Below are 16,082 nucleotides of genomic sequence, written 5' to 3'. Positions count from 1 at the left end.
AGGTCAGAATGTTCTAGGTTAGATTATAAATGCCGAATTTGTTCAAATTCTCACCATTCTATGCTTCACGGAGCTAAGTTTGCAAAGCCGAATTTGTTCAAATTCTCACCATTCTATGCTTCACGGAGCTAAGTTTGCAAAGGTAGATTTTGATAAAAGTAAGAATCCCAAAACGTTTGTGAATAATTCCCGACATAACGTAAATTCGCGTTCAGAGCAATTTAGTACAGTAAAGGCATTAGAATCCGAGGAACGGGTTTCGAATGAAGAAAATAAAATCGGTGCATGCGGGAATAGTAGTAGGGATTCGCAGAATTGTTTTACTCAATGGGGAAGTCAGTCAAATGTTCTGTTGTCGACTGCAGTTATTTATGCGAAAACTGCAGACGATTCCTTTTTGCCCTTTCTTACAATTTTAGACACAGGATCTGAAATTTGTGCCTGCACACAGGAAGTTGCAGACTTGTTAAAATTAAAGAGTCGGTTGGTTAACTTTTTAATTACGGGATTGAATGGAGCGGGTTTAAAAGTTAAAAAAGAAATAAATGTGATTATTTCAAATAAAAGTAAGAGCTTTCAGAAAACTATTAAAATGCTGGTAATACCCAAAATTACGAATTTGACCCCATCCAAACATCTTGATATTTCCAACCTTAAACTTCCACAGCATTTAATGTATGCTAATCCTAACTTTTTCGAACCGCAGCGCGCTCAAGTTTTGTTGGGTGGCAATGTATTTTATGAGTTATTGCGAACGGGACAAATTAAAGTGAAAGACAGTTCGGTAATTTTGCAGAATTCAGTATTCGGCTGGATTGCTACGGGAACACTTAACAATAGAGAAAACAATAATTTTAAATGTTACGTAGTAGAGGATAAAACTGAAGCAGCTTTAAAGCAATTTTGGACTCTTGAATCTTTCGGCATTAAAGACGATTCAAAACGCTCAGATGAAGATGCCGCTTTAGAAGTTTTTAATAAAACGGTACGCTATAACAACGAACGATATGAAGTTAGTTTTCCTTGGAAGAAAAATGGGAAGGAATTAAATGACAATTTTGAGGTAGCAGAAAGGCGGTTTCAAGGTTTAGTCAAGAAAATGAAACGCGATAAGTCTTTGTATATTCAATACAGTGAAATTTTGAAAGAGTATTTAGCGAACGAAATAATTGAAGTCAAGGATCCTGAAAAACGTATTGATAGACCTGTTTTTTATCTTCCTCACCATGCAGTATTCAAGCAAAAAAGTGTTTATACTAAATGTAGGATAGTTTTTGATGCTAGTTCAAACGACGTTGGACAACTGTCACTAAATGACTCTTTGGTCTGGTATAAATTTGAACCCGCATATTTTTCAACTGTTGATTTACTTTAGAATTAACAAGATTGCCATGTTATCGGATATAGAGCATGCGTTTTTGCAAATATCTCTAAACGAGTTTGATAGAGATGTGGTTCGATTCCTTTTTGTTAAACATGATCCTAATAAGAATGACAATGTAGAAGTAGTAGTTTATCGTTTTTTACGTCTGACATTCGGAATAAATGTGAGCCCTTTTTTGCTGTCTGCAACCATTAAAGAACACATCAAAAAGTATGAAGAAGCCTATCCCGTTACTACTGAAGTACTCAATACCTGTTTTTACGTTGATGACCTTGTTACTGGTGCAGACAATATAAATGATGCTTTAAAAATTTCTATCGAAGCAAATAACATAATGAAAAAAGCTAGTATGAATCTCCGCAAATGGATTTCGAATGATGAAGTGTTGATGAAAATGTGGGAAGAACGAGAATTTAATATTTTACCGAGTAATTTCTCAAATAACTGTAACGAACCAAGTAAGGTTCTCGGACTGCCGTGGGACATCAAGGAAGATACTTTCGCTATAGAAGTAAAGGATTTGCTTGAATTTATCAAGACCGGAAAGAATACAAAACGATTTGTGCTGCAAGTAGCAGGTAGAATATTCGATCCTCTAGGATTTGTGACACCATACACCATCAGAATTAAGTGCCTGTTTCAAGAATTATGGATTCGAAAAATTTCCTGGGACGCTGAGCTGCCAGATGACATTTTAAAAATCTGGAATCGCTGGTGCTTTGAACTTCCTACATTGTTAAAACTCCAAATTCCCAGAAACGTCCTTGATTGTGCAGAACTTTCAAGTTGTGACATAGAATTGCATACCTTTTCGGACGCCAGTCCTAAAGCTTACGGTGCCGTCGTGTTTGTACTGATAAGATCTGATGACAAAGTGATTGTGAACTTTCTTACATCTAAAAGCCGTGTGGCTCCGTTAAAAAAGATTACTCTTCCAAGAATGGAGTTGCTAGGAGCTTTACTTGCTGCTAGATTAGCAAATGAAGTTGCAAAGGTGTTTGAGCGGAAAATATCCCCTCCTATGTACTTTTGGACAGATTCTCAAATAGCACTATACTGGATTAGAGGTTCAGTTTTGAAGTGGAAAACCTTCGTCTGCAACCGTGTGAAGGAAATTCAGGAACTTACAGACCCCGATAAATGGTTCTTTTGCGTAAGTCGTGACAACCCATCTGATGCTTTGACGAGAGGTATCAGTATAGATCAGCTGTTAGAAAACACAGCTTGGTGGTATGGCCCTACATTTCTGAAATCCGTGAACATTTATTCTACTGATCATCTTTCAGTGGTTCCCGAAGAGGGAGCAATCGATAAAGAACTAAAACCGAACTTAAAAACTGAACCAAATGAACATTTAATGAACTTGATTGCGAGAAATGAAAATTCTGTTTTTGATTGCATACTTAATAAGTCAAATAATTATATGAAACTTATTCGTATTGTAAGTTTTCTTTATAGGTTTATTTATAATTGTAAAAATCCAAAGTCCAAGAAAATAGGTCCTTTGTCTATTGATGAATCTGCTAATGCAGAAAATTGGTTAATACGTTCTCTCCAGGAAGGTGAATTTTCTGATGAGTTTAAAAGGTTAACAAATGGTAAACAAGTTCACAGCAGAAGTAAACTTTCCTCTTTAAATGTGTTTTTGGATAAAAATAAAGTAATGAGAGTAGGGGGGAGACTGTCCCATGCAGATTTATCTTATGCAACCAAACATCCTATGGTTTTACCTGCAAAATATCCTTTAACAAGTATAATTTTAAGAAATGTTCATCTTAAATATCTTCACGTAGGTCCCCAAGCTCTTTTACATCAAGTTAGACAAAAATTTTGGCCGCTAAATGGCAGAAATAGTTGTAGGAAAATTGTTCGTAACTGTGTGATCTGTTTCAAAAACAGACCTGTTACTGTTAGTCAAATCATAGCTGAATTGCCTAAAGACCGGGTAAATCCTAGTTATCCCTTTTTTGCCACTGCGATAGATTTTTGTGGTCCTTTCTTTATCAAATTTAAAAATCAAAGGAAGGGTGTATTAAATAAAGTGTATGTTGTTGTTTATGTTTGTCTAAGTACTAAAGCAATACACCTGGACTTTGTAACTGATATGACTACACAGGCTTTTATAGCAAGTTTGAAACGTTTTTTCGGCAGCCGAGGAAAATGTTCAAAAATCATTACTGATAATGCTAAAACGTTCGTTGGTGCCAATGTCGAAATCAAGCGATTGCAAAAAATGGTTAGAATTCCTGATGAAACTTTGTCAAATTATTTTCTAACAGAAGGTATTCAGTGGAATTTCATTCCTCCTAGATCGCCCAATTTTGGTGGCATTTGGCAGGCTGGGGTGAAATCGTTCAAATTCCATTTAAAGAGTGATTGGCAGTCAAAATTTAACTTTAGAAGAATTTATTACAATTTTGTCAGAAATCGAAGGTGTTTTAAATTCCCGGCCTCTCATACCAATGTCATCAGAAATGGACAATTTTGAAATATTAACACCAGGTCACTTTCTTATTGGCAGACCTATCACTACCCTTAGTGAACCACAATTGATTGATGTTAAGGAAAACACCCTTTCTAAGTGGCAAAGGATTACCAAATTTAGTCAACAAATTTGGAAGTTATGGAAAAGGGATTACTTAACCCATTTACAACAGAGAAATAAATGGAAATTTAGCAAAAATGATGTTAAAACAGGGACTCTTGTTCTCATTCGAGAAGAAAACTTGCCATCGACAAAATGGTGTGTTGGCAGAATCATTGAGACGAACATTGGTCGTGATAATAGAGTTCGAGTAGTAAAATTATGTTTGCCAAGTGGAAGCACACTAGTAAGAAATGTTAGAGATGTTTGCATTCTTCCAGTTGAAGAAACTGTTTAATTTTTATATATAGTTTTGGAATTAGGATGTTTACTAGTTTGTGCTTGAGTAAGTAATGTTTAATTTGTTCATGTTATCAACTGTTATTTTGAACTTTTTGTTTTGAATGTTGTATTGAAATAGTAATTTCAATCGCGGGGGAGTGTTAAATCCCTTGCATACATTAAAGTAGAGGGCGCGTTGGCAGTGTGCGTCAAGTAGGTGCGCACACGTGCCCCTATGTCATAAAAACTGATTTTGATTATTTTTGCCTGTTAGTAGTTAGTTGTTCGTTTTTGTTGGTTGTTGTCAGTTGTATTTTCTGTTAATGGTTAGGGCGGTGTTTTCAGTTTCTTAAGTTCATTATATGATTTTATATTTACACGTTTTTAATAAATGTATTGTTTTGTTCGAAATGAGTTTATTGCCTATTGAAATACAGTCCACATAACCTACACAAGAGCATCGTACACACTGCACTAGCAGAGAAAACTCTTTTACGGAAATACATTTAACAGTAGTCTGGAAAATCCGAGTCTCATAAGTCCGAGGTACCGTTTAATTCGAGGTGCTTTATTTATATTTTCAGGAATATTTTTTAAAAGCTAAAATGATTTCATGCAAATTTCATTTCAAATAAAATATTTGAAATAAAATCTGAAAATCAAAAAATTTTGTTAATGTAAAACTTTCTTAGCGACACACAAAAGAGTAATATAATGGTGTTTAGCGGTCAGCATCAACAACATTTGCCAAATGGCTCAATATGTTCATTGACTAATAGAGATGGATTAATAGATGCCTTGGAAATAACTTGATACGAAAAAATACTTTTAATATTGTTCTGACTCAAAGAACGAATAATCAGCCCTTTTGGAATATCTGATTGCAATCAACAAGAAAAAATGCACAACTTTACGTTGCATGAGTTTTGTATATGATATTTTAACCTACTATGGACTTACCGTTTTTGTATTATGCGAAATACTTATATATACACACACACATCCATACAAATGTCTGCATTTTTTTCAGAATTATCGTAAAATTTTTGACAATTAAAAATAAAACCTTTATGTCTGTGGACAAGAAGTGAAAGAGTGGATTTTCCGAGGTTAATTAGCACTCAGGCATCGATTTATGTTAGCGGAGTGAATGGGTCAGATTGATATACGAGTAGGCTGAGAGTGTACTCATTGAAATGGTCAATAATTCTTCTGAGTGATATTACTCACTGCAATTATTAGTAGAGTGGAACTGTTTCAGATTTCAGGTAACCGAGACAGCGTTGCGATTAAAGTTAGATTCGCTCAGTTTTCCAAGTTTCCCAGCTGATTTTGCAAAAAAAAACCCAGGTTTATCAAAGTCAATATACAATTATATAAGGATGTCCACTGCTTCTATACCCCCCCCCCAGGAAACGATGGCATACCCCCTCAAATACTCAGCACATCTCAAAAATGATATCCAAAATAAATAAATAAAAAGACCACTACCTACCCCATCCCCCCCATAGGCATTAGGAAAAATAATCTATTCAAAAATAAGCTCCCCCCTTATAGTGGGGGGGGAGCTTATTTTTAAAACATGAAAATAAGGTCTTCCTATTCTCTAATTTAATTCCTTTTGATGCAAAAAAGAAAAAAAAGCCCCCCCCCCCAAAAAAAAATGGGAAAATAGAATTATTGATCAAACATTTTGTAGGTCAAATCAGATTTTTTAAATGGGATTTTTTAAAATTGTTTTATTTATTTATTTAAATTGATTTATTGATTTATTTTTAATTTCAATTTTTTATTTTATTTCAGTTCATTTTGCTTATATTTTATTTTATTTCAGTTTATTCTGTTTGTATTTAATTTCTTTTATTTATTTAGTTAGTGTGTGTGTGTCGTTGGCGTAGCACAGAACTTTTCGAATAAAATATCAATAATAACAATAATTAAAAATAAATAAATAAATAATATTTTTAAAAAAATAAAAATATATATCTTTTAAAAAATATAATAAATATATTTAAAAAAATTAAAAAATTATAAAAAAGAGAGTTGAAAATAAAAAATAAAAGGGGGTGGGATTTGCGCCATTGAACTTGGGGGGGGGGATTGGGCACCCCTGTCAACTATTATGAACTTCTATTTCTCTGAACTGTTAGGAATCTCTATTTCTCTGAATTGTTTAATGAGCTTCTTTCTTTCTTTTTTATTTTTACTTATTCATTAATTTTTGTTTTTGAGATAAGTATTACACCTCTACACATCATATGCATGCTTTTAAATTAGTTTTAATAGTTTAAATTAAGTTTCCTAAAAAATAAAAAACAATACATTACACATTTGAACTGGTGTGAGGTTCGTAAAAAAAGTTGAAGATGATTTTGGGGGAAAAAGAAAAAAAAAAGAAACCCTTAGGCCTTTAGGCCCGCAAGTTAGTAAATACCATTACATAATGGTATTTATTGTAAAACTTATGAAAGGAAATTTTCAAATATTTATAATTTATTTAATAAACGAAAGGAGAAGATACACTCTAAAAATTGCAGAACCATGAATTTTGATACATGCCTCAAAAATCTGAGGCAAAGTACCAAACTTGTTCCACTGCATTCATTTGCGCAAGAATTCTTAAAATGCAAAACGTAAACATATAACAAAAGATTTCCAAGCGACGGGATCGAGCAAAGAACTGAATGTCATTTACACGTGTTCGAAAAAAAAAAGAAAAAACTGAATAAAAAACCAAAACAAAAATTTTTGATACGAAAAATAGCAGTAAAGACGTCTTTTATGTATAAAAGAATGTAAGGGATAGGAAAGATAGAAACCAGAGTAAGTATAAAAATGATATTACGATTCCGTTCAGGCGCAAAATAAACAGCTCGGAAAAATCAAGAAAAAAAAAAACTTTTCTTGCGTTTTTTTTTTTCCTCTCTCTCTTTGCGATAGATTTATTTTCCTCGGTTCCAGAATACTGAAATGAAAACACGACTCAAGAATAAAGAACGGGGGAAAATCCTTCCTCAATTGATCAGAAACCTATAACAAAAAACATCCAACTCATTCATTCGATCGAAAGTTGCTGGAAAATTTCGAATGGAAAAACTGGCTGATAAAATTCCGAAAAGACTTTTTAAAAATAAATTTAGAAGCAATGGAGAAAAAACTGGCAACCGGTGAAGGACTTCATAAAAAATAACGACGGAGAGTGAAAGACATTATATCATAAAAGTTATGAGACTCTATGATTTTTTCATTTCATTTCCACTTTTTTCTCCTCTCTAAATGAAATAAGGGGGGAAAAAAGTGAAATGAACTTTCCCCATTGCCATACCTCATTTGTGCTAGATTCAGCCATTTAGGGATCATTTACAAAGAGAGAATGTTTAAAGTACCGATTTGGATTTTCAAATCGTTATTTGAAACGTTTTGCAGCAAAATTAAATATTAGCGGTTGATACTTTTTTTTCTCAAAAAATGTTATTTATTTTTATTTAAAAACGTTTCAAATTCCTATTTTTTATATAAAAAATTGAATTATTATTACTATTATTTTTTAAATGAGTTACTTATAATAGACATGTAATACAGTCCAGCCTGTTTATCTCGAATTTCATGGGAAGGAAAGAAAATTTGAGATAGAGGTTTCGAGATACGGAGGTTTTGAGAAACTTATTGAAAATTTGAATCTGATGATGAAAACTTGAATTTTACTCTAAAGACAATATATGCGAAAGATTAAAATTATTCTGTATTAGTTTTCTTAGGTATTTATTCTACTATTTTATAATAAGTATTTTATTGCAAGTTTAAGGAATCATTTTGAGAGTAATGAAATTTTAAGCATACTTCTTTCAAGCAAAATAGTCTCTTGCTGTTTTTCGGTGCCTGATTTTTTTTTGGATTCAACTATCCTCCTGAGGTTGCCAATGGCTGAAAATCCATCTTGGCCAATATTTTCCTGGAATTCAAAGAAAGTTGCTAATGTTGTAAGAACCTTTTCTGCATCTTTTATAGTCACTTTAGGTGCATCTTCCTGGATGATCTCTTCTTCTTCCAAATCACCTCTCAAGTTGTCCACGATTTCTACATTGGTTAAGGTTCCACTTGTGGCTAGAGAATTATCTCCATCTAAAAATTCTTCAAAAGGAATATCAACGTCCACCACTAGCGTTGACTACATGGGGTTTGAGGGGGCTCATCCCCCCCCCCCCCCAATAATTTGTATGTGGGCATGTCTTTTTCTAGAGGAAGTGGCCACTGCTTTACTTCAAGAAGAGTTTCTTTTTGCTTCAGTGTCAATGGGGAATTATTAAGTTTTTAGGAATTTGTAGGCACTTATAAAATTCTATATATCAAGGCAAGGACCCTATTTACTTCACTAAAAGATATTCTTGTACAACTAGACTTGCCTTTTCTGGATCTAAGAGTACTGCTTAGAGTATGTTGTGTCAAATATATGAGTTTGTTGAACTTCAAAAGTTGGTTTTAGACTAACAGCCACAAGCAATATATATATCTCCACTGCATGGATCTCCACAAAATAGAACTGTAAAAAAGTCCCTAAAGACAAGGCACATGGTCTAATTGAACCAGAAATATTTGCATTTGCATTCCTATTTGCACTTCCTTTCCTTCCTCTACAATACATTCTGTATCATTTTCATCATTATCTTGCTCTTTGCATCTATTTTTGAAGCCAGCTTTAATGAAGTTATTTTGAATTGTATTCTGAGTGACATCTCTCCAGGCATAATCCACAATCCTCAAAGCATCCAGTATGTTGATTTTTGGAAGAGTATGCCCTTCGTCAATAGCATCTAAGCATCTAGCGTACTAACTACCTTCTATATCCAGTTTTGAAACTACTAATTATGCCCTCTAGAAGCTGTAGCTTTGAGGTAGTGCTAGGCCGCAAAAATTTTACAGCAACATTGCTCAAAGTTAGGGGATCAGAATATGCACTGCAATTATCCACTAAAAGACGATATTTTACGTTTTTTCAACCGCATGGACTTGTCCAAAGAGATCAGTCAGTGAATAAATATTTTGCCTGTCATCTATGCTTTTTTACTGGATTTGTATCGAAAAGGAAATGACTTGGTTTTCGCAAAACACCTAGGTTTCTCAGAACGGCCGATCATCAGAGGAGGAAATTTCTTGGAACCATCTTCATTAGCAGCCAAAAGTACCATTACCCAAACTTTGTTTTGCTTACCCATTCTACATTCTTCGTTCTTAAATGTAGCTGTTTTATCAGGCAGACATTGGAAAAAAAGTCCCGTTTCATCTGCATTTAACACATTCATTGGCTTAAAATTCTGTACAAGAGAAGGAATTTCCTTTATCCAGTCTGCACAAATATTTTCTGGTAGAGGCACTTTCACAACAAAGTTTTCGAAAAACAATATCACGTCCATTTTTGAAATTTTACAGCCATTCATTGCTGCCTTTGAATGTTTCCCCATGACCAAGTTGTTTGGAAAAATCTTCCCCTTCTTTTTGCATTATTAATCCACTTATTGGAACACCTTGGTCCTTGCATTGGGTGAACCATTTTAAAATGCACTTGTCCGCCTTTGGAGAAAAGCAAATTTTTGAATTTTTTTTGGTGTTTTATTTGATAGAAATTCTTGCTCCACAGACATTGTTTTTATCTATCGTTGAAAGCTGGAAACACTAAACTTGGAGGCAATTTCATTTTTTTTTCATTAATGGATTGCCGTCCAAAAATTCTAGAATTTTCATTTTTTCATCATTTGAAAAAATTTTTAACTTTCTTTTCATGCCTATCATCTTGGTTTTCTAAGCAATCGCAACTTCAAGCAAGAGGGCAACCACAGAACAGTACCAAAACCAGATAACAGAGTGAAACGGCTTTTAATTTGAATGACCTTTAACCATGAACTTGAAAAACTCACCTCACATGTCAAATCTATCAAGTCACCCCCCACCTCATTGTCCCATTCTCGGCCCTCTGCTCTGCTTCCCAGAAAGCACTCGAAACGACTGTCCTTTCCTTGGTCTTTTTAGAAAACAAACCCATGCCTGGACGCATTTCTCCCCTTTTTACACTGCCCCCTCTGCCCTTGAGGACAATGCTACTGTTTCTATGTTTAAGGAAAGTTGTTAGTTATTTTTAAGATTACTGGGCTTTAAATCCGAAAATGAAAGCATTGCTCGAATTCAAGATAGTAAGGTTTTCCAAAACAAAAAAAAAAAAAAAAAAAAATCCAGATAAAAATAGAAAATACATTGAAATTTGGCTGCAAATGCAGGGAAATTAAAAAATTTTGCGATAAACAGGTTTTTGAGATAAGCTGGTTCAAGGTAGACAGGCTTGACTGTACACTTTTTTCCATTAAAAAAAATCTTTAACCGCTTTCAAAAAAAAAAAAAAAAAAAGAATTAAAATTAATATGCTCATTAAAATAAATACATCATATAAAAAAAATCTTGTTTTATCCCCTGTTTCCCAACTATTTTTTAAATGAATCAATGTACTTTCTAAAATAAGTAAAAATAATAAATGTTAACTTAAAGAAGTAATTTTCATTGTAAAAAAAAAAAACCCGTTTGTGCATATTTTTATGTAGAAACATAAAGAACTCCGAATTAATTTGCCATAAACTTAATACATGAATTAAAACTTCAGAGTGGAAATAAAAACAAATTATATTATCAAAAATTATTTTTCAGTAAAAACCATGTCTGCGGAGTCGGAGTTGAAGTCAATCTCATTTTGAGACAAAAGAGTCAGTTTGGGAAGCCAAAGGTTTTTAATTCAAAGATGCAGAGTTAAAATTGGTCATTTTCCCTTAAAGTCCGCAACTCCACCAATGTTTGCACAGTGGGACTTATTTTGAGATGAAGGAGCCGGAGTCGGTCATTTTTCCTCCATGTATAAATTTTTGCCAAAGCTACGAAGTCAGAGTCTAAGTTGGGGATTATAATAATAGGTAATCACTATGATAGTAAAAATGATAATAGTAACGATAATATGAATGAAAAACAATGATGATAGTGATGATAATAATGAAAAATAATAATGTTACTGAAAATGATTATTGAGGAGACTGGGGACAATGAGTCCCTTGTTTGTAGGAACTTATAACATATGTTTAAATCAATGGAAATAAACCATCTCACTTTACATATCATTTTCCCCATCAAAATGCTATGTCAATTTTTAAATTTATTCATTGTAAGGAAATTTTTAAGAAAAACCCAACTTAGGAAAAAGGATCAAGTTACTTTTTAACAAGATGACTTGATCCTTATCCCTAGGGTAAAAAGTATTCTTTTAAGTGTTTTCAATACAAGTTGAACATTTATTGTTACAACCTGTTTATTCAATAAAAAATATATAGATACACATGCCAAAAAAAAAAAAAAAGCGCAATTACAGCTAATATTTAACAGACTAAATCAACTGTATAACCTTAAACAAACCGTAAAAGTAAATAGCTAACATTGTTTAAAAAAAAAAAAAAAAAAAAAAAAAAAAAAAAACCCCTTCCCTTTTTAACGGTCTTGAACAGTTTTCAGTTAAAACTGAATTAATACAAAAACAATAAAAATTTAACGTATATACTATATGTGAAGAGTAAAATTAGTGTCATAGCGAAGGAAAATTTAACAATATTTTAAAATTGATGCAAGTGTTTCCACGTCTCATCGTTGAGACCAATTGTAGTCTTTTTGAGATTACATTGACTTCACTCCACTTATGTAAGAACAATGAGCATGTTTGCTTCTTATTTTTTCTCCGGGCAAGTGTTATTAATATTTCAGCAGATTCATCATAATTTACATACACACAAATATATATAAATACAGTACATAATATAATGGATGATTGCTCTGTTATCTTCAAAGTTTCATGAAGGACCAGTAGCAAAACATCATGTTGAATACTTTTAGCAAAAAGTAAGAGCAAAATATTGTTTATAGGAAAATACAATTTACGTAAATAATTTATTTCATAAGAACTCTGAATAATAAATAAAAGAAAAAAGTACCTCTAAAGTGTGTTGTTTAATGATTTTTCAAACAATGCATGTTTACATGAAAAATTGAAATAATTCCTTTAAATACAGCAAAAAATTAAAAACAAATAAAGGCCAGGATAATTTAATTAAAACAAAACCACGGTAGCAGACACCACTTGACGCTGCCTCAAACGTTGCCGAATCTTGAGAAAGTTTGCAAACTGTTTCTTTGTTGGGGCCAGTGCTGTAGTTGGGGGTGGGTGGTGGAGAGCTCCCAAAATTTAACGTAAATTGGTCTCACAGACGATATTCTTTTGATGAGTGCCCCCAATCTCCGATACGAGTTTCTCCCAATATTTTTTTTCCCATTTACAGCATGAGGTGTTAAGGGGGCAGGGAATAAAATTTTTAAAGGAAAAAAATCCAAAATTTCAGCGAAGAAAAATGTTTGTACTGTATTTTTGAGGATAAAATCGACAGGTAGCATGTACTTGTAGTTTTTAAGTTTGGCATCTTATTTTTATGCATTTAAGGATGCTGGTTTGGATTTTGCGATTAATCTGATGCCGGTTTACCTTGCCCCTAGTGGGCTATTTTTGGACTTTCTGTTCTGCGTAGAGCACCTGAAAAAAATTTGCTGCGGAGATTGAAACCAATTTGATTCAGGTTTTTCTCTCCGGTCAACAAATAATTACAGTAATTCTCTTGCCAATAACTGCAATTAACACTGGCCAGTATTTTACCTACATTTTACGACTTCATAAAAAAATTCTATTGACAGTCAACATCTAATTTTAAATTACCAACTGAATTTGTTTTCCTTAAAAATTGAGGTAATAATTCTAAACTGCAATGAATCTTTTCTACAGACCATTTGAACTGTTGAAAAATGCCTTTGAAGATACTTGTTTAACAAAAATAAAGAATATTTGAACAGTATGAATTATTTAAAGAAGATAGAAAATCGGTTTGAGTCATAACATTTTGCTAGAGGTAGAGAACAAACCAGGATCAGAGAATTTATGCTTAGTAACTATTATGCAACTGTCATTCCTATATCATCCAGTTAATTTGAAGCAATTTTGAAAGATCATTTTTGTTTGTCTTGCGTCAAACTTTGATTGGTTTCAAAAACTTTGCTTTTTTCCAAATTAATGTGTTCAAAGAGATATATACATACAAAAATATATATTCATATATATTTTACATATCTGAGAAAAATGACTGTAACCATTGGTTTCATCAGTATTAAACGTTGAAAAAATAGAAGCAATAAAAGCAGCATCTTTAATGAATTTAGATGGAAACATTCAAATGTTTATAAAAAGGAAAACTCTTTTATCGTAACTTTAAATGAAAAATAAGTCTAAGTAAAAATATAATATGACAAAAAACTATGATGCACCTAACCTATTTAATAGAATTTCAGTTTCAACTCGCCAAATCTAAAATCTAAGATTTCAAAAAAAAAAAAGAACATTTGAGCCAACAATAATTTAACTTAGTTTAAACACTTACCTTGGATTTCCCCTTAAAGCAGCATGATGCAAAGCATTGAAACCATTATTATTTGTGAGACAAATATCAGCACCGTTATCCAACAAAAGTGTCAACATATCGTCACGCTTCTTACTAATAGCATCATGCAAGGGAGTATCACCTTCAGAGTCCTAATAAAAACAACAAATTGAAATAAAGATACTTTCAATCATATTAATTTATTTTTAATTCCAAAACAATGAAATTGATGTTTTAATCACACACAGTAAACATCGATTATCCGCAAGTGTATTATCTGTGAGTCAATCAACAATCCGGAACACATATTTTCGCAGAAAAAGCAAATACCAACAGCTAGGTTTCTATTTTGCTGAAAAATTGTAAATTTAAACTCTGTTTTCTGTTTCATTTATTTATTTATTTATGTATCGCACTTTCTCCATTGTACATTCAGTCATTCTTTATTGACGTTAAGATCTGTTAAGGACAAAAATACAAAGCATTTTTATTGTAGAGGAAGTGGTCTAAATACGGGAAATGGTCTAAATACGGGCCGCCCGCTGAAAATAAGGGAAGGGCTGCGCACATTTTTGCGACAATGTGCACAATCGCAACAATGGTATCAAATGAATCAACAGGAAGATGCAAAAGCTTAGCGAGCAAATGGCCTTGATAGCTAAAGCACGTGCTTTATCAGAAACTGTTTTATAAGAAACACTCACTTTTGAAAAACTCAAAACTTTTCGAAGCTTGTACAAGTTAATTTATATCTTTCTAATTTATATAGTGAAGTAAGTGGTTTCCTTCTTAAAACAAAGTAGATTAAATGGGCTTTCTTTCAGTGTACTTGATTTGAAATATTTGTTTGTTTAGTACACCATAAACTTAAAGTACTGCATGATCCAAAAACGGGCTAGCCCATTTTTGGGGCTAGGCCACAAGAGTGCCATGACTTGCATCATCACTGGATCACCTTACAAAGACAAACTGGCAAAAAGTGTGGAATCAGTTGCCCTTGAAAAGGGAAAACATGCAAATTCTTCAAGTCAAGCCAAGTCAAAGAGGAAATCCCAACGACAGTAGTCGAACTCAAAAGGAGACCACACTGATCTTCTTACTGACGGCAACGACAAGGAGGACGAGTGGTGGTCCTTGTTTTTGATAAATCTGAGGATGGAAATGTAGTATGCATGTTTTACATCAGCTTCTTTTCAGATGACATTACAGGAGAAGTGTGGATTCTCTGCTGCAAGGCTGAACATTCGAGCTTGTTGGATGGAAAAAAAAAAGGTTTACTACAAAACCTCAACTTCTGCAACTAAAAAATGAAATAAATAATTTTTATTTTTCATAAAAATATCTAAGATGATATTTAATAAAAAATTTAAATTAATATTTCATGCTTTTACTAATTTTTTTAAAGATAAAATAGTTTTTCCTCATGTGGCCCATTTTTGGGCCACCTCTTGAAAAACTTGATTTTGTCTTTTCTCGTAATTATGAAGTTTTAAAGCACTTAAAACTGGTGTAATGGTTTTTGAACCCTAAGATAACCTTCATGATTGTTTTGAAGAGTTATTGGCACTAAAATTATCCCTTTAGCATGAACGAGTAAATCAGTTGGTATAAAATGAAAGTGGTGGCCCGTTTTTGGACGACTTCCTCTACTGTATATATTTTTACTGTTTGTATAGAAAGTATTATGCATCAATACAGCCAAGTTTTTGAGGAAGGACACTTTTTATCTTATTGGTCCCTCAGTTTAGCCTTTTTACAGTTTATTTGCGATTTTTATTATCCACAGCACTTGTGCTACTGAATTCTGCGTATAATTGGGAGTTTACAGTATGAACATGAAAAACATCACATATCAACTTTATTTAACTAACCTGAAGACTTGGACGGCAGCCAAGCTCCAATATGCTCCTTACTACCCCTACGTGACCTTTATTTACAGCAATATGCAAAGGAGTTTGCCTCCTTTTATTCCGGGCATTTAGGTCAGCACCAGCTCTAGCTAACAGCTCCATAACCCCAGGTTCATCTCCAAATGCTGCATGATGAACAGCACGATCCCCATCTTTGTCCTGTGAAGAAACATAAATATACTCTTAAGTGAGGAAAACTCAACAGATAACACTTTAAACATACATTAACACACTTAGAGCAAATTAAAACAAACAGTGAAAACAAAAGTCAAAAGCGTCCTCATATATATAATAGTGAATAATTGAGTCATCAACAATGAAACTCACGCCACGGCATGATAATTTAATATTGTTTTGGTAATGTTTGACATGCAGGGAAATGCTTCATTTTAACGAGGCTGAACTGGATCTGGTAACTTAAT

The 16,082-nt window shown here is 33.0% G+C and overlaps 1 protein-coding gene across 1 annotated transcript in view; it reads right to left on the bottom strand.

The window, feature by feature from the left end:
* The window catches only part of LOC129219785 (E3 ubiquitin-protein ligase MIB1-like), a 126,157-nt gene that overhangs the window by 83,805 nt on the left and 26,270 nt on the right, over positions 1-16,082 (bottom strand). Inside the window, exons 11-12 of the mRNA XM_054854085.1 lie at positions 15,622-15,819; positions 13,751-13,902 (exon numbers count right to left, since the gene is read on the bottom strand). Coding sequence (XP_054710060.1) covers positions 13,751-13,902; positions 15,622-15,819 — 350 coding nt within the window. The remainder of the gene's footprint in view (positions 1-13,750; positions 13,903-15,621; positions 15,820-16,082) is intronic.

This window comes from Uloborus diversus, chromosome 4 (assembly GCF_026930045.1).
Source record: "Uloborus diversus isolate 005 chromosome 4, Udiv.v.3.1, whole genome shotgun sequence".
NCBI classification, from domain to species: domain Eukaryota; kingdom Metazoa; phylum Arthropoda; class Arachnida; order Araneae; family Uloboridae; genus Uloborus; species Uloborus diversus.
Note: the sequence above shows the minus strand (reverse complement) of the source record. Positions and strands in the feature narration are given on the sequence as shown.